General features: G+C 37.2%; 1 protein-coding gene across 4 annotated transcripts in view; it reads left to right on the top strand.

Moving 5' to 3' along the window:
- ST7L (suppression of tumorigenicity 7 like) overlaps positions 1 to 19058 on the top strand; it is a 106881-nt gene that overhangs the window by 52427 nt on the left and 35396 nt on the right. For all 4 annotated transcript variants that reach the window (XM_012000759.1, XM_012000760.1, XM_012000758.1 and 1 more), the window contains one exon: positions 14419 to 14569. In XM_012000759.1, coding sequence (XP_011856149.1) covers positions 14419 to 14569 — 151 coding nt within the window. The remainder of the gene's footprint in view (positions 1 to 14418; positions 14570 to 19058) is intronic.

Raw genomic sequence — 19058 nt, 5'->3', positions numbered from 1 at the left:
AACTCCTGACCTCAAGTGGCCCACCCACCTTGGCCCTGCTAAGTGCTGGGATTACAGGCATGAGCCACCATGCCCAGCCAGATTTTTGGAGAAATTTTAAGCTTCACCAACCTGAATAATATCTCACTTAAATAACACTGATGTCATATGAACTGGGAGAGCTCTGGAATTTGTGGTTGGCTGTTTTTGCTAGGGTTTTACAATTGATGAAGTATGTACAGACTCCTCTTTTTCTCCTGTTAATGGTCTCTATTCCTGACTGTCAACTGGAAGCAAGCAAACAAAGGGATTTAGGGGTTTTCTTCTTCACAGTTCAATTGTGAGTCATGATAACTTACTCAACCTAAGTAACAGTGACATTTCAAATATATGTGTATACATATTTTATTCTCTCAGATTTATTATGCAAATGGTTGTATGCATCTTAGCAGTAAAATGACAAAGGATATAGCTGTTTTAGCAGGAAATATTTTTGGCAACTTTCCACATAACTGCAACAGAAATGGCTGTAGGTCTAGAGCTATGCAATTTGTTAAAGCTGGAAACTATTAGAAGTGCAATAGAGAAATATCATCTACATTTCTTCAGGCAATGAATTTGCTTTTAGGTATTTCATTAATATTGATAGCTTGTATAGTTTTTTTTATTCTACTAAATGAATTTCAGTGTGTAGTAACTGATAGTACCACAGTAAAAAAATTAGAACAGCGTGTGTTCATGGTTTTTGACTTATTTTTCATTATTGAGCTATGGCTTTGGCTCAGTAAACTTTTTTTTTAGTTGCCAAACACGAAAAAGGTTGTGTATCTTTCAGCTACTACATGAATTGTCAGTTTTATTTTCAGTAGAAAATGTTTCATATATTCTAAATATTCCACAGCATTCTGTTTCATTCATTCTGGTATCTCATACATTTCTTATCCAACCATCAAATGGTTTTATAGACACTGTCTTTTTTTTTTTTTTTTTGGAGATGGAGTCTTCCTCTGTCACACAGGCTGGAATGCAGTGGTGCAATCTCAGCTCACTGCAACTTCCACCTCCCAAGTTCAAGTGATTCTCTTGCCTCAGCCTCCTGAGTAGCTGGGACTACAGGCGCGTGCCACATGCCCGGCTAATTTTTTGTATTTTTAGTAGAGATGGGGTTTCACCGTGTTAGCCAGGATGGTCTCAATCTCCTGACCTCGTGATCCGCCCACCTCGGCCTTCCATAGTGCTGGGATTACAGGTGTGAGCCACTGCACCCGGCCGATAGTGTCTTTTTTATTGAGATAATTTACATACTATAAAATTCACTTTTAAAGGATATAATTCAGTGCTTTTTAGTATATTAACAAGGTTGTAAAATCATTACCACTATTTAATTCTGGAATCTTTTCCAGAAAGAAGTACCTGCTAATAGTCACCCCCCATTCCCTCGCAACCACTTATCTACTTTCTGTCTTTATGCATTTGCCTATTCTGGAGTTTTCATATGAATTGAATCATATAATGGTGGCCTTTTGTGTCAGACTTCTTTCACTTAGCATAATGTAGCATGTGTCAGTACTTCCTTCATTTTATGGCTGAATACTATTCCATCGTACCACATTTTGTTTATACATTCAACTGATGGACATTTGGGTTGGTTTCACTTTTTGACTAGCATGAATAATGCTGTTGTGAATATTCATGTACAAGTTTTTGTGTGGACATAGATTTTTCACTTCTCTCGAGTATACACCTAGAAGTGGAACTGATAGATCGTAAGTAATTCTGTTTAATTTTTTGAGAGACTGCCAAACTGTTTTGCAGAGTAACTGCATTATTTTACATTCCCTCAGCAATGTGTGAGTTCCAGTTTCTCTACATTTGTCTGAACACTTATTATTATCTGTCTTTTTTATTATAGTTATCCCAATGGGTATGAAATGACATTTCATTGTAGTTTTGTTTTGTATTTCCCTAATGACTAATGATATTTGAGCATCACTTTAATATGTTTATTGGCTGTTTGTATTTTTCTTTGGACAGATATATGTTCAAGTTGCATATTTTTAAATTTTTGTTTAATTTATATATTTTATTTATTTATTTATTTATTTATAAGAGACAGGGTCTCCCTTTGTTGCCCAGGCTGATCTCAAACTCGTGGGCTCAAGGGATCCTCCTGCCTCAGCCTCCTGAAGTGCTAGGATTACAGGCTTAAGTCACTGTGCCTGGCCTAAATTTGTTGTTGTTTTTTTTTAAATTAAAGGTATTCTATTTATCTTTTTATTATAAGGTATTCTTTAACATTATTATTACATAGACCATTGACACTCTTGATTAATGTGATCCAGAACCATTGTGAATATCCATATTTGAAAATGCCACTATTACGTTTATTTTCACCTATGAAATGTAAACATGAGAATGGGTCACAAACCTTGCTGAGATACGGATACTGAAGAGGCTGCTAGATGTATTCATTAGGTACATCATTCACATGTGTGCACAAGCCTCAAAGCACATTATTCAAATTTGTGCCTTAGCAAAATGATGGCCGCTATAAATCATGGGTATTTAGAGCTCCCACAAAGAGTAGAAATTGTAAATGTTAGATCCATGAGTGTCAGTGATCTACTATAGATGTAACTATTCTTGGTATGACACTTCACATATCAGTTAGAATAATGTTGTCCAACTTTAAGATCTAACAATAGCTTGCTGTAATATTTTGTTGAAGATTTTTAAAGTAAGCATACTACAGTTGAATTCTAAATTTTATTTTATGTTCAAATGTAAAATAATTACTATAAAAAATCACAGAATGGATCCACATATATACTGTCATATATGTGACAAAACATCCACATATATACTGTCAATTGATTTTTGACAAAAGCACCAATGCAATTCAATGGGGAAATGGAACTTCTTCAACAAATGGTGCTAGAACATCTGGATATCTAAATGTGGTAGGGGAAATCATGAATTTTTTCACATAGCATACAGAAAAAGTAATTTGAAATGTGTCGTTGATCTAAATTTAAAAACTAAAACTATATAACATCTAGACCAAAACATCTAAGACTAGCTTTGAAAGCTGGGGGTAAAGAAAGATTTCTTAGGACATAGAAGGCAATTATAAGAAAAGACAATTATAAATTGAACTTTATCAAAATTTTAAAAGTCTGCTCATCTTAGTGTTAAGAAGACAAAAAGGCAAGCCACGGACAGGAAAAAAATATTTGTAATATGTTTATCTGACAAAGGACTCATCTAAAATATATACATATAAAAAAACACAACATTAAAAAATGAGCAAAAGCCTTGAACAGATACTACAAAAGAAAATATTGGTATGTCTAGTAACACATAAAGAGATGTTTATATGAAGGTAAAATGAAGCAGGCAAAAAAAAGAAAAGGTGTTAAACATCATTAGTTATCAGAAAAATGCAATATAAAATCATGAAGTAATACTTTCACATCTATCAGAATGACTAAAATTTAAAAGACTGATAAAATATCAGTAAGAATGTGGAAGTCAGAACTGTCATACATTGCTGCTAAGATTACAAAATGGTACAACCACTTTGGAAAACTGGCAATTTCTGATACAATTAAACATATCCTTCAACCTGTGATCCAGCAATCCTACTCCAAGGTATATACCCAAGAGAAATGAAATCATATGTCCATAAGAAGAGTTGAACATGAATATCATAGCAGTTTTATTTATAATAGCCCCAAACTAGAAACAATCCCAATGTCCTTTAACAGGTAAATAGATAAATAAGTTACAATACAGTGGTATTCAGCAATAAAAGGACCTACTGATACAAGCAAAATATGAATAAAACCAAAAATATGACATATAAACAAGTACATACTGAATGTTTTCGTTTATGTGAAGTTCAAGAAAAGGCAAAAAGTGATCTGTGGTGGTAGAAATGAAAACACTGTTTGCCTCAGGTGGTCAGGTGAGACATTAACTGGAAAGGAGGACTCCCTGGAGTGAAAGAAGATATCTCGATGGCCAGGTGCAGTGTCTCACGCCTGTAATCCCAGCACTTTGGGAGGCTGAGGCGGGCGGATCACAAGGTCAGGAGTTTGAGACCAGCCTGGCCAGCATGGTGAAACCCCATCTCTACTAAAAATACAAAAAATTAGCTGGGCATGGTGGGATGCACCTGTAGTCCCAGCTACTCAGGAGGCTGCAGCAGGAGAATCACTTGAACCCAGGAGGCAGAGGTTGCAGTGAGCCTGTATCACGCCACTGCACTCCAGCCTGGGTGACGGAGCAAGACTCTGTCTCAAAAAAAAAAAAAAAAAGGAAGAAAAAAAAAAGAAAATATGTCTTGATTTGGGCATTACTTGTCTACATTTGTCAAAACTCATCAAGCTGCATATTTAAGATCTATGTATTTAAAATTATACCTCAATAAAGAAAAAAGAATTTGACTTAGCATGGAAAGCATTGTAAAAATATAATGCCTTCTGATTAAATTAGATAATGTATGTGAAGTGCTTAACACGGTGTCTCAGTGTCAGGCAATATTATTGATTATCATGGTGGTTGTCACTTTATTTCTGTTGCCTTTTTTTTTTTTTTTTTGAGACAGGGTTTTGTTCTGTCATCCAGGCTGGAGTGCAGTAGCATGATCATGACTCACTGCAGCCTCAGCCTGGTGGGCTCAAGTTATCCTCCCACCTAAGCCTTCTGTGTAGCTGGGACTACAGGTGCATGCCACCCAGCTAATTTTTGTATTTTTTGTAGGGATGGGGTTTTGCCATTTGCCCAGGCTGGTCTCGAACTCCTGGGCCCAAGCAGTTCACCCGCCTTGGCCTCCCAAAGTGCTGGGATTACAGGCATGAGCCATTGTGCCTGGCCCATCTTCTTTGAGTTGTTCCAGTGTTTGCTTCTTTGTGGATGTTATTTTAGTGCTTGTAGCCTTGGAATGTATAAGGTTTGGGAGATTCCTTTGTTGAGATGAGGTAATGGTGAAGATATTGAAAACAGTTAGGAATTAACTAATTTGAATTAGCTAATAACATAATCATAGTTAGGTAATAACTAATTTAAATTAGTTACAATACCCTGAAAACAGTTTATTTGTGTCTTACAGAAGAAGCCCTTCGGGCAAGAGTAAAGTAGAGCAGTAAGAAACAAAACAATAACAAAAGTATGTTTAGTAAATCCCTGTAACTGGAGTACATATTTAGGAATAGGTTATCTGTAACATTTAAAAGTTACTATTTTGGCTGGACTTGGTGGCTCACACCTGCAGTCCCAGCACTTTGGGAGGCTGAGATGGGTGGATCATTTGAGGTTAGGCGTTTGAGACCAGCCTGGCCAACATGGTGAAACCCTGTCTCTACTAAAAATATTTTTTTAAAAAAATGAGCCAGACATGGTGGTGGGCGCCTGTAGTCCCAGCTACTTGGGAAACTGAGGCAAGAGAATCATTTGAACCTGGGAGGCAGAGGTTGCAGTGAGACGAGATCGCACCATTGCACTCCAGCCTGGGCAACAAGAGCAAAGCTCCGTCTCAATAATAATAATTAAATAAAAATTACTATTTCTTATTTTACAATAAAACTGTTTTTAGTGTTGTGCTGCCAAGAAAGTAGACTATACCTGGAGACTTTTACGTGCAGGGGAAGTTTTAAAAATAAATTGATGCGTAGAAAGTAAAATCTGTTCTGGTTAATCAGAAATGGAAGCCCATAGAATGTTACAAGTCTTATCCACCCTAGAAGATAGTAGCTCTTTTTTTTTTTGAGATGGAGTTTTGCCTTGTTGCCCAGGCTAGAGTGCAATGGCACCATCTCGGCTCACTGCAACCTCTGCCTCCTGGGTTCAAACAATTCTCCTGCCTCAGCCTCCCAAGTAGCTGGGATTATAGGTGCCCGCCACCACACCTGGCCAATTTTTGTATTTTTAGTAGAGATGGGGTTTCACCATGTTGGCCAGTCTGGTCTTGAACTCCTGACCTCAGGTCATCCACCCTCCTTGGCCTCCCAAAGTGCTGAGCCACTGCGCCTGGCTGATAGTAGCTCTTTAGCAGCAGGCTTGCATTTCATTGGCTAAACTACTTATATCATAGCGCCGGCATATATAAAAGATAAAAGGGAAACAGGTGCTCAGCTAACATTCCGAGTGGCATAGCAGGAGTAAAGAGAGCAAAGGAGAAGTGGTGTTGAAGTCTGTGACTCAGACTTAGAGCACAGTGAAACCTTTGCCTTTCCCTTGTGTTGTACTGTGGCCTAAGTAGAAGAGTTGAGATATGAAATGCTTATATCTTGAGGTGTGGCTCTGTAGGATGATGTGGAAAGGAGGTTTCTTGTAGCAAATGCCCTCTCCAGCCTCCTTTCCTTTTCCCTTCAGTATAAGTCACTTTACTTTGCTCCTGAAACTGTTAGGTAGTATTATGTTTTCTTTCAGTTTATTCACATAGCAGTTCTGTTTGTTTTCTATATGAGAACTGTCTTTAGTCTCCCCCAATACATACCAATGTGGACTCTGCATTCGCCCTGCCTGTCCAATCTCATAGAATGTGCACTGAGAAAACTAATTGCAGAGATAAATTGGTTCTTTGTGTGCATGACTGATCAAGAGCAAAGTACCTTAATTTCAGATGCCTTCAGAGAGATTTTTCTTTAACCTCTGCTTTTAAGACGAAGATTATAAAGCATTATCATTACTTCAGGTCAGAATTATATTGCTTTTGGTCAAAAGCTGTTGTAAGATTTACAAAGTAATAGAAAAGAGTAATCTAAAGATAAATTATAAAGATCAAAGCAGTTCAAAATTAAAGTAAATTTGAGTGTAAGCATAGATAGGGCTTTAGAGTCATAAAAGAAACCACTAGACCATACATCATTATGTCTTTTTAACCATAGCTTCCAAAGGAGCCTTAATAATTTTATTTTTAGTGAAAAGCAAGAGGCTAAACTCTCTTGTTTTACTCATTTGAATGTATTGTTCATAGTTGATTGTTAGTTAAAATTGTCCCAAGCAATTTCTCATTACAGACACAATAGGCTGATTCAGAGGTAATATGGAAGGTCCGATAGCACATAGTAGGTCCCAGCTTTGGTTTGTGTCATCAGCTATATTTTATTTGCTGATAATTTCCAAACCTGTGTCTTTTATCTCTGGCTTCTTTCTTTGTCCGTTGACTTAGCATTTTCATCTAGTTGTGGAAATCACATGATAGGTACCTCAAACACTTTAATGTGTCTCAAACAGAATTTTTAAAATTTGTTAAGTCTTTTCTTCAAACTGCCAAACTGCCTCTCGCTTATTTCTATATTTTGATTTATGGCTTCATTATCCTCTTCATTAACCCTTACCTCTGCCATTTCCAAATTACCAACTCATATTATAACCTTTGAAATGTTTTTCAGATCTAGCCATCTATCTCATCCCCCCGTCACTGACCCTTGTTTGCCATCATTACCTGTACTTTTAAAATATGTTGTTATTATTATTATTATAACAAAAGTAATAGGTACTTTTAAAAAATTCAGACTCTTCAGACGTTTACCGAGTGGAAACCTCCTGTTCTCTCCCTCCCAATTGTACTTCTCTGAAGTAACCACCTGCTACTGTTTGGTGTATATACTGGCAGACATTTTCTATGCATTACTAAACATATAGAGATAGATATAGAAAGAATCTCAAATACATTACCATCTCTTGTGTGGACTATTAGAACAGATTCCTCACTCATCTTTCTGCCATCAGCCCTTCTCCATTCCAGCTATTGCCAGAGTTATCTACCTAAATAGCAAGTCTTAAAAGACCTCTGCTTGATCCCAGTTGCCTACAGGATAAGGACCAACCTCTTAGTATTACACCTATAAAAGTCCTTCATATTCTGGGCCAGTATCTGTCTCCAGCCTTACTCTTTGCCAGTTCTGCTTTGCTCATTATGTCCATTGTCACTGTTCCCTGGATTGGTCATGCCTCAACATATCCCACTGCCATTGTCTTCTCTACCTGGCCAATTTCTACTCATTCTTTAAGACCCTGCTCATCTGTTGTCTCCTTTATAAGGAGTTTTTTTCTAGTTTTCCCAAGAAGAGATAACGGCTTTCTCTTCTGTTTCTTCAGTACCTCAATCATTTTTTTTTTTTTCTAATTGGTCTGTTTATATGTTTCTCCCTTAGTTCCCTGTGAACAAAAGCAGGGCGCTTGTCTTATCATTTAATGTCGAATACTCTTCCTAGTCTATATAGACACTCAGTAAACACTGGGAAACAGACATGTCTGTAGTTTAGAACTGCATTGCTTTAAAAGTCTATCTAAGTTAAAGAAAGTAGGCTGGGCACAGCAGCTCACACCTGTAATCCCAGCACTTCAAGAGGCCAAGGTGAGAGGATCACTTGAGCCCAGGAGTTAGAAACCAGCCTGGGCAACATAGTGAAACCCTGTCTCTACAAAAATAAAAAATAAAAAAGTTAGCCAAATGTGGTGGTGTGTGCCTGTAGTCCCAGTTACCAAGAATGCTGAGGCAGGAGGATTGCTTGAGCCCAGGAGGTCGAGGCTGCAGTGAGCTATGATCGTACCACTGCACTCCAGCCTGAGTGACAGAGTGAGTCCCTGTCTAAAAAAAAAAAAAAAAAAAAAAAAAAAAAAGGTAAAATTTTAGAACCATCATTTCTTGAAATTTTTAAGCCAGTTTACATAACTATTTTACAAGTTTTGCTTAATAATACCATTTTTTACCTTTTAAAGATGACAGTATGATTTTACCATGACCGTATTTACTATATTATGAAATAACTCAGCTTTAAATGTGATACCATACAACAATTAAAAATGTTAGACTGGCCGGGCGGCTCACGCCTGTAATCCCAGCACTTTGGGAGGCTGAGGCAGACGTATCACCTGAGGTCAGGAGTTCGATATCAGCCTGACCAACATGGTGAAACCCCATCTCTACTAAAAATACAAAATTAGCCAGGTGCGGTGGTGCATGCCTGTAATCCCAGCGACTCGGGAGGCTGAGGCAGGAGAATCACTTGAACCCAGGAGGCAGAGGTTGCGATGAGCCGAGATCATGCCATTGCACTCCAGTCTGGACAAGAGCAAAATTCCATCTCCAAAAAAAAAAAAAAAAGTTAGAACTGTATAGAGACAGGAAGGGAGGTACAAAATGTATTATGCATAAAAAAAGAAATCCAGACAAACATAAATCAGATTATTGTGTTTTGTTGTTGTTGTTGTTGTTGTTGTTTTAGGCAGGGACCTCAAACTTCTGAGGTCCAGCTATCCTCCTGCCTTAGCCTCCTGAGTAGCTGGGACTACAAGCATGTGCCATCATGCCCTGTCTTTAGTTTCTCTATTTTTTTATTCTCCAAACATATTATTTTCTACTACTTAGCTTTGTTATGTTTCCATTTCTGTAGACTGAGCATATACTTTACTAAGCAGAAAAAAAAAACAAAAAAATCATCGGTCAGTTTTTAATCTTTTATATTCTTCTTAGAAAATTAAAGTCTGGATAGTAGAGTTTTTTGTTTTTATATTTGGTTTTAGTTTTCCCGGAGAATTAAAATATATCTTTGGTAAAAACTAAAATATAAATTTGAATTTGAAGACATTTCAGCTGTATTTATCAGATTAACTCAGTTAATAAGTTTTTTTTTTCTTTTTTTGAGATGTAGTTTCGCTCTTGTCACCCAGGCTGGAGTGCAATGGCACGATTTCGGCTTACTGCCACACCCACCTCCCTGGTTCAAGCAATTCTTCTGCCTCAGCCTCCCAGGTAGCTGAGATTATAGGTGCCCACCACCACGCCTGGCTAATTGTTTGTATTTTTAGTAGAGACGGGGTTTTACCATGTTGGCCAGGCTAATCTCGAACTCCTGACCTCAGGTGATCTGCCTGTCTCAGCCTCCCAAAGTGCTGGGATTACAGGTGTGAGCCACCATGCCTGGCCAATAAGTATTTTAATACTTGCTTTTCGTGTAATATGCTAGGCGTGGTAATACAATTTTAAGGATACGGTTTTTATAGTGTAATAAGTTACAACCTATGCTGGGTAGCGGAAATTCCTGAGTAGCAGTTTGTGAAGGAGATAAAATAATAATCTTATAATTTATACACCTTTTCCTTAAATTGAAATTTTTCTCTTATATTTTGGGGGTCAACTTTTATTTCAGTGTCTAATCAGGAATTGAAAAATTGCTTTTCTGTTTTTGTTTTTGTTTTGAGACAGAGTCTTGCTCTGTCGCCCAGGCTGGAGTGCAGTGGCACGATCTCAGTTCACTGCAAACTCCACCTCCCAGGCTCACACCATTCTCCTGCCTCAGCCTCCCAAGTAGCTACAGGCGCCCGCCAGCACGCCCAGCTAATTTTTTGTATTTTTGGTAGAGACAAGGTTTCACCGTGTTAGCCAGGATGGTCTCAATCTCCTGACCTAGTGATCCACCTGCCTTGGCATCCCAAAGTGCTGGGATTACAGGCGTGAGCCACTGTGCCCAACCAAGGAAGATTTTTAAAATGATTAAATAGAAAATATTTTTAATATAAAATCTTGAAGTATAATTTATTAATAAGTTTGCCATGTGTGTTTACCACCTGAATTATCACTTAGATTATTAAACAGTAAAAATTTAGGTATATAGTTGCTGTTTTAAAAAGTTTTTTTTTTTCGCCAGGCACAGTGGCTCATGCCTGTAATTCCAGCACTTTGGGAGGCTGAGGCGGATGGATCACGAGGTCAGGAGTTCGAGACCAGCCTGGCCAACATAGTGAAACCCCGTCTCTACTAAAAATACAAAAATTAGCCTGGCATCGTGGCTCGTGCCTGTAGTCCCAGCTACTTGGGAGGCTGAGGCAGGAGAATGACTGGAACCCGGGAGGCAGAAGTTGTAGTGAGCCAAGATTGAGCCACTGCACTCCAGCCTGGACAACAGAGCAAGACTCCATCTCAAAAAAAATAAATAAAAGTGTTTTTTCACATCAAATTGATATTTTTTGTAATATAAGTTTTACTGAATAATTGTTAACTGAATATCTTTGCTTACATTTGCTAAATGGTTACGAATATACTAAATACTTAACGTGTTGGAGTTTAAGGCTTCTGAGTTCTAAAATTCACTGAAAATGATTTGGGATATTTTGTCTCTTGTCTGTGAAATGAAACAGAATTTTAATAGAAAGAACCTGGTTAAGTATTATGCAGTTTTCTTCTGAAAACTCAGTATTCTTTTTATGATGACAATTCCACTGTGATTGCCACATTTTCTTTGCTTCCTACTGAAGAAGCTCTTAGTGCGCCTGCAAAGAACATAAGGAGTCATGTCAGAGGTCAGCTATTTGAGTCCATTTTCCCACAGCCGCCTGGTGCGAGTGATCTTTTACTGTGTTTTAAAAAAATGGGCAAGGATTAGAGGGGATTAGAAAGAATATTACCCTCCTGAATATAGGCCCAAAGCACTAAGGGGAGAGAACCCAACCAGGCATCAAATGGGCTTTGCTTGACCAGGACACAACCTCTGCTGCATTCCTTTCAGAAACTGAATGGGAAATGTTAAGTCCCCAAACTGGATTAGTAAATAATCTCATAGTTTGTGACATCTGCTAAAATAAATTGATGAGCAGACTACATTCTTACACTTTGAGAAGAGAGCCAAAGACATCAAGAGTAAGAGTAATTAAAGATGGGCATTAAACTTAGTAATTGTTGGAAAGGTACATTTCATAAACCAAAAAATTATTTTAGATACAATATGAGGAGTACATGTATATTGATTAAATAAATTAAGGCTTAAATTTTGAAACCACTACAGCTTTTTGTTTTTAAGAGTCTTCCTAGAGTCTTATTGCTTGTAGCAGTTTTACAAAGTGTTTCACAAATTCAGCTCTTTAATTTATGTTATCCCTTAGTTTGTATAACAACCTGAGGAACTAGAATTTGAAATCTGAGAATGTATCTTTTGAGACACCTCTGGAATGTTTCTCTTTTTATATTTTATAAAAGAAGTTAACATAATTTGTATCTTATGACACATAATTTGATTTCAAATTGTTTAGAACCAAAGAGGTAATTTCAAACCTATTCTAGAAGGGCAAGTGCATTCTGGTCTCAGTCTTTGGAGATAGTATTTAGCTAACTAAATAAGTTTTTAAAGATTTTAAGTTGACTAATAGTAAAGATGCTGTACAAATAGTTAACTTTGTATCTTTCTACATATAACAAGTACATTTGATTGGTATAGCAACTGTGATTACACTGCTTTTGTTATAAATGATAATATTAGTACAAGTATTCTCATTAGGAGTTTAAGATAGAATTTAGATTCATAACTGAAGAAGAATTGGTAGACTACAACTTCTTTAACAGGCACATTAAATGCATCCTGCACTGTGCTCTCTTGGTTCAGTGCCTTTATTCAAGATGGCCCTGTGCTTTGTTTATGTCCTCCTGCTGTTCTCCTCACTCCCCAGTCCGCTCATCCACATTCTACCTATCTGTAAATATCAGGTCAAATCCCATCAAGTGGTTTATTTCTAGCCCCTAAATCATAATACTTCCTAAACATAGAGTTATCATATGACTCAGCAATTCTACTCCATGGTGGTACTTACTCAAGAGAAACAAAAACATATGTTCATTCTGAAACTTACACACAAGTGTTTATAACAACATTATTCATAATAGCCAAAAGCTAAAAACAACCAAATATCTGTCAGTTGATGAATGGATAAACAGAACATATATACCATACATAAAATGCAGTATTATTCAGCCATAAGAAGAAATGAGGCACAAGTACCATGCATGCTACAAGGGTAAACCTTGAAAACGTTATGCTAAGTGAAAGAAACCAGTCACAAAATGATTCCATTTGTATGAAATATTCAGAATAGGCAAATCTATAGAGATATAAGATAGATTGGTAGTTGCTTAAGGGAGTTGGGGGAGTAGGGGAGAAGTGAGTTGTGACTAAAGGGTACAGGATTTTCTTTTGAAGTGATGAAAATGTTCTAAAATTGACTTTGGCGATAGTTGCACATATCTCTGAATATATTAAAAATCCTTGAATTGTATACTTTAAATGGGTGAATTCTAAGGTATGTGAATTACATCTCAATAAAGGCTGTTATTTAAAAACTAAATTTAAAAAATTAATACCTCTATCTGTATTCCCATATATTGCACTTTTTTTTTTCTTTTCTTTGTTTTTTTTTTTAAGACAGAGTCTCTCTCTGTCGCCAGACTGGAGTGCAGTGGCTCAATCTTGGCTCACTGCAACCTCCGCCTCCCAGGTTCAAGCGATTTTCCTGCCTCAGCCTCCTGAGTAGCTGGGACTATAGGTAGGCACCACCACACTCAGCTAATTTTTGTATTTTTAGTAGAGATGGGGTTTCACCATGTTGGTCAGGATGATCTCCATCTCCTGACCTCATGATCCGCCCACCGCAGCCTCCCAAAGTGTTGGGATTATAGGCATGAGCCACAGCGCTTGGCCTTGTACGTTGTTTCTACGTCAAATAAAGTACTCACCAGAGTCTTGTTATAATTATTCACTTAAGAAATCTGTCTTTTCAATTGCATTATGTAGCTCCAGAGAACAGGCAGAGTGTTCTTTGGTATTCCCTAACAACCATAGTGCTTTGAACTTAGTAAATATGAATTTAATTGAACTTTTCCACAATTAAGTTCTTTCACCTATAAAATGTAAATAAGAGAAAAAAGAATTGAATGTTGCCACAAATATTGTTCCAAAATTGGATTTCATAACTTTTATATTCTTCTTTTCAGTAGGAAATGGCTTAATTAAAAATAAAAAATAAATAAATTTTAAAAATAAAAAATATGGGCTGGGCACGGTGGCCCAAGCCTGTAATCCCAGCACTTTGGGAGGCCGAGACAGGCGGATCACGAGGTCAAGAGATCTAGACCATCCTGGCTAACTAAAAATACAAAAAACTAGCCGGGCGAGGTGGCGGGCGCCTGTAGTCCCAGCTACTAGGGGAAGCTGAGGCAGGAGAATGGCATAAACCCAGGAGGCAGAGCTTGCAGTGAGCTGAGATCCGGCCACTGCACTCCAACCTGGGTGACAGAGCGAGACTCCGTCTCAAAAAAAAAAAAAAAAGTGTAGTTTTTACATTTAATTCATTTTTGGAAAAACAAAAAGTTGCTCTCATATTACCTCCTCAGCTCGAGTTTCCATTTTGTATTTAGCCAGGCCACACATATGCCATTTATCACCTTATTTTTACCTACAGAAATATTCTGGTTTTCATAATTTGCATATATAAGCATTTTATACATGTTATCAATAGAATCTTCATGTCATTTCAATTAGTTTTTAAAAAATCAGGTTGACTTTCTAACACTTCGAATCTACAGTTTTATGGGTGTTTGAATTTAACACAGTTTAATTTTTCTTTTTTCTGTTGTGTGTATGTGTGTGTGTTTTACTTTTTCAGTATTTATTAGAGATGAAAAGTTTAATTTTACCTCCAGAACACATTCTGAAACGGGGTGATAGTGAAGCAATTGCCTATGCTTTCTTTCATCTTCAGCACTGGAAACGAATAGAAGGTGCTCTTAATCTGTTACAGTGTACATGGGAAGGCAGTAAGTATTCTTTTCCAAAAGGAACACTAATCTAACTATTCATTGCATTCACAGGCAGTCTTTTTAAATGAGATTGTCTGGGTTTCCGTAAGGATTTGTCGTTCAGATTGGTTTCAAACGGTAATCAGTGATGAGATATTTGGTTTATTGGTAGAAATGCATAATGTTATATTGATCCCGCAAAAGCAGAGTGAGAAACTGTTATGGTGTTCTGCCATATGTTCATTTAAGTTACATATTTGTAAGGAAAGAGAATGAAAACTTGGCCCTTTGACTTACAACTTTTTTAATGTGGTTGAGCTATTCTAATATTTTAAAAATTGGTCTCTTTTTGTCTTATTTTGTTTTCAGATGTATACAACATGGAGCTATTTTCTTCATAATTAATATCAACCTATTCTTTATTGTAAAATATATACAACATAAAATTTAGTTTTAACTATTTTAAGCATATAGTTCAGTGGCATTATGTACGTTCATAGTGTTGTACAAACATCACCATCATCCATCTACAGAACTTTTTCATTATCCCAAACTGAAATTCTGTACCCATTAAATAATAACTCCCCAGTCTTGCCTCCCTCAAGCCCGTGGCAGCTACCATTCTACTTTGTCTCTATGAGTTTGACTACTCTAGGTACCTCATGTAAGTGGAATTATGTAATTTTTGTTCTGTTTTGTCTGGCCTTTTTCACTTAGTATAATATCTTCGAAATTCATTTATATTGGTAATACGTGTCAGAATTTCATTTTTAAGTCTGAATAATTCATTGTATGTATATACCACATTTTGTTTATCCATTCATCTGTTAATGAACAGACACCCGTTCAACTTGGGTTGTTTTTACCTTTTGGCTATTGTGAATAATGCTGCTACAAATATTGGTGTACAAATACCTGTTGGAGTTCCTGCTTTCAGTTCTTTTGGGTATATACCCAGAAGTGGAATTGCTGGATCATAAAATTCTATGTTTACTTTTTTAAGGAAGCTCAGTAGTGTTTTTTTCCATAGCAGCTGCACCATTTTACATTCCCACCAGCAAGGCACAAAAGTTCCAATTTCTTCACATCCTTGCCAACACTTGTTATTTTCTGGATTTTTTTCTTTATTTAAATAATAGTTCTCCTAATGGATGTGAAGTGGAATCTCATTGTGGTGGTGTTTTGCATTTCCCTGATTAGTGATGTTGAAGGTCTTTTCATGTGTATATTGGCCGTTTGTGTATCTTCTTTGGAGAATAAATTGGACTGTTTTAAACTAACTACCCGATCTCTTAATTGTTGCTTCTATAACCACCAAGAAAGTAAAGAAGCTTAATTAAAACATTTTACCTGTAGGATTCACATAATTCTTTTGAAAAGTACACCACAGCTATTAATAAAAATTCAAAAATAAATTCAACGCTTATTCACTAAAATTGGTTAACCCCCCTCAGTTCCCAAACTACTCTGAGGCACCTTGGATGTTGCAGCAATTCACAGGAGTGCTGTAGAACATTTTAAATTTTCAATGGAAACACAAAAATACAATATTCAAGTCTAGGTACAGTGGCTCATGCCTGTAATTTCAGCACTTTGGGAGGCTGAGGCCTCCCAAAAGGTCGAGGCTGTAGTGAGCCGAGATGGCACTACTATACTCCAGCTTGAGTGACAGAGTGAGACCTTATCTCAAAAATAATAATAATAATAATTCGACATCTGTCAGATATTACTTAAACTATTAGCTCCAGACAGTTCACAGTTTCAACATTAGATCACTCTCCATTCCTTTCAATATCATTACATCTTTGCAAGCTGGAGTTTTGTTAGTTGCTGTGATTAAAAGAAGTACCACACAAAAATAAATGTGAAATAGGAAATGAAGATGGTAGTGTCCAATGTGATTCCAAGTTTCGAGAAGTCGTACAGTGTCTAACAGGCTTATACCTATATCTCATTAGTAAGAAATTATGGTCATTTAAAAATGAAATAAGAAAATTGATTTATTGATTCTTTTTTTTAACTTTATGTGTATTTTTTTCCAAATTGCTGCTAAATTATTAGGACATAAATTTTTAAAGTTGTTTGGACTCACTATTAACAAGTGAAATTATCTTGAACCAATTTGGGAACCTCTGCATTAACCATTTGCTAAAGGCCAGATACTGTGGCTTGACAATAACAATATAAATACAATTGATGAGTCAAGTGTGGTGACTTATACCTGTAGTTCCAGCTACTAGGGAGGCTGAGGCGGAAGGATCACTTGAGGCCAGAAATTCGAGACCAACCTGGGCAACATAGCAAGACTCTCTCTAATATATATATATATGTGTGTGTGTGTGTGTGTATGTTTTTAAAGAAAAGATTAATAAAACTGGGATTATGTACTTGAGAAACTGAATCTCTTTGAGTAATTCAACTTACTTTTGCTTTTTCTCCAGTAGTCCATAAGCTCCTCAAAAGCAGATATTCTATCTCATTCATTTTGTATGTGTCCTCACTGCCTGACATTCTGCTTGGCAAATAGGTTTTGAATAAGTGTATGATTTTATTTAATTTATTACTTTGTATGTGGAGATGAGGTCTTGCTATGTTGCCCAGGCTGGTCTTGAACTCCTGGCCTCAGGCAGTCTTTCCACCTTGGCCTCCCAAAGGAGCTGAGTTTACAGGCATGAGCCATCGTGCCCAACCACTTATGATTTATACTGTATTTCATGAATCATGATCAATGATTTATTAGTGTTATCACTAATTTACTAATTTGGTCTACGACTTTGGACAAATAACTACTTTTTATTGTGGTAAAATAAAGTCTAGACTGGGCCTGGTGACTCACACCTGTAATCCCAGAACTTTGGGAGGCTGAGGCGGGCGGATCACCTGAGGTCGGGAGTTTGAAACCAGCCTGACCAACATGGAGAAACCCTGTCTCTACTAAAAATACAAAATTAGCTGGGCGTGGTGGCACATGCTACTTGGGAGGCTGAGGCAGGAGAATCGCTTGAACCTGGGAGGCGGAGGTTGCGGTGAGCCGAGATCGCACCATTGCACTCCAGCCTGGGCAACATGTGCAAAACTCTGTCTCAATAAATAAATAAATAAATAAATAAATAAAGTCTAAATTGTGACAAAAGTTTATAGAGCCAAACACGAAAGGAAAAACAAAAATCTTATCACAATTTTGATGACTACAGCAGGCCCTTAAATAATATTGTTTCATTCAACATTATTTATTATAATGTTGATGAGGGAAAAAAAAACAAAAAACAGATTTCCAGCCAGGACCATTGTCTGTGTGAAGTTTGCAAGATATTCCCATGCCTGTGTGGGTTTCCCCTTACATCCCAAAGATGTGCACATTAGGTTAATTGGTGTATCGAAATTGTCTCAGTATGAGTGAGTGTGGGGGTGTGTGCGAGTGGTATACTGGAATGGTGTCTTGTCCAGGGTGGGTTTCTGCCTTGCACCCTGGGCTGCCATGATAGGCTCTGGCCATGCTTGACCCTGAACTAAAATAATTGGGTAAATAATGATCCTGTTTTTATGAATCTTAAATGTATGTATAGCTCACATTTATTTCAATGTTTAATATAAGAAGTGTTTTGAATCTTTATGTAGAAGTTTGGTGATGTTTTGTGACCAAGGAACTTAACTCTTGTTTATATCAGTTAGCCTATGGTAAAATTGTCATTTATTATATGACATTTCACTTAAAGTCACAGTTTCCAAGAACCTATTGACAGTGTTAAAGATTTATGTACTTAGCTAATGGAATAGATCAATAAAGATTTCTTCTTTAATAAATCTACAGTAGTTGGTGATAATCTAGATCGGAGTGGGCAAACTTTTCCTGTAAGGTGCTAAATAGTAAATATTTTAGATTTTGTGGGCCATACAGTCTTTTTCACAGCTACTTGATTCTTGTAACATGAAAACAGCCTTAGCCAATATGTAAATGAATGGCATAACTATGTTCCAATAAAGTTTTATTTACAAAAACCTAGTGGGCCAGACCTGGCCAAAGGGCCATACTTTGGTGACCCCTGATCTAGATTAAGATCTGCTCATAGGCTGGGCACGGTGGCTCACGCTTGTAATCCCAGCACTTTGGGAGGCCAAGGTGGGCAGATCACAAGGTCAGGAGATCGAAACCATCCTGGCTAACATGGTGAAACCCCGTCTCTACTAAAAATACAAAAAATTAACCAGGCGTGGTGGCAGGCACCTGTAGTCCCAGCTATTCGGCAGGCTGAGGCAGGAGAATGGCGGGAACCTGGGAGGCAGAGCTTGTAGTGAGCTGAGATCGCGCCACTGCGCTCCAGCCTGGGCGACAGAGCAAGACTCTGTCTCAAAAAAAAAAAAAATCTGCTCATAGAAAGCTTTGGTGAAACCCACATGTGAAGTTAGGAGCCATTGAAAACTATTTTAGGTTGCCAGTAGTAATGGCCACAACAGTTATATACATCCCAGTTATATGAAGATTTCTGTAAGAAGCAGAATTATCAAT

The sequence above is a fragment of the Mandrillus leucophaeus genome, unplaced genomic scaffold (genome assembly GCF_000951045.1).
Source record: "Mandrillus leucophaeus isolate KB7577 unplaced genomic scaffold, Mleu.le_1.0 Scaffold64, whole genome shotgun sequence".
NCBI lineage: Eukaryota > Metazoa > Chordata > Mammalia > Primates > Cercopithecidae > Mandrillus > Mandrillus leucophaeus.
Note: the sequence above shows the minus strand (reverse complement) of the source record. Positions and strands in the feature narration are given on the sequence as shown.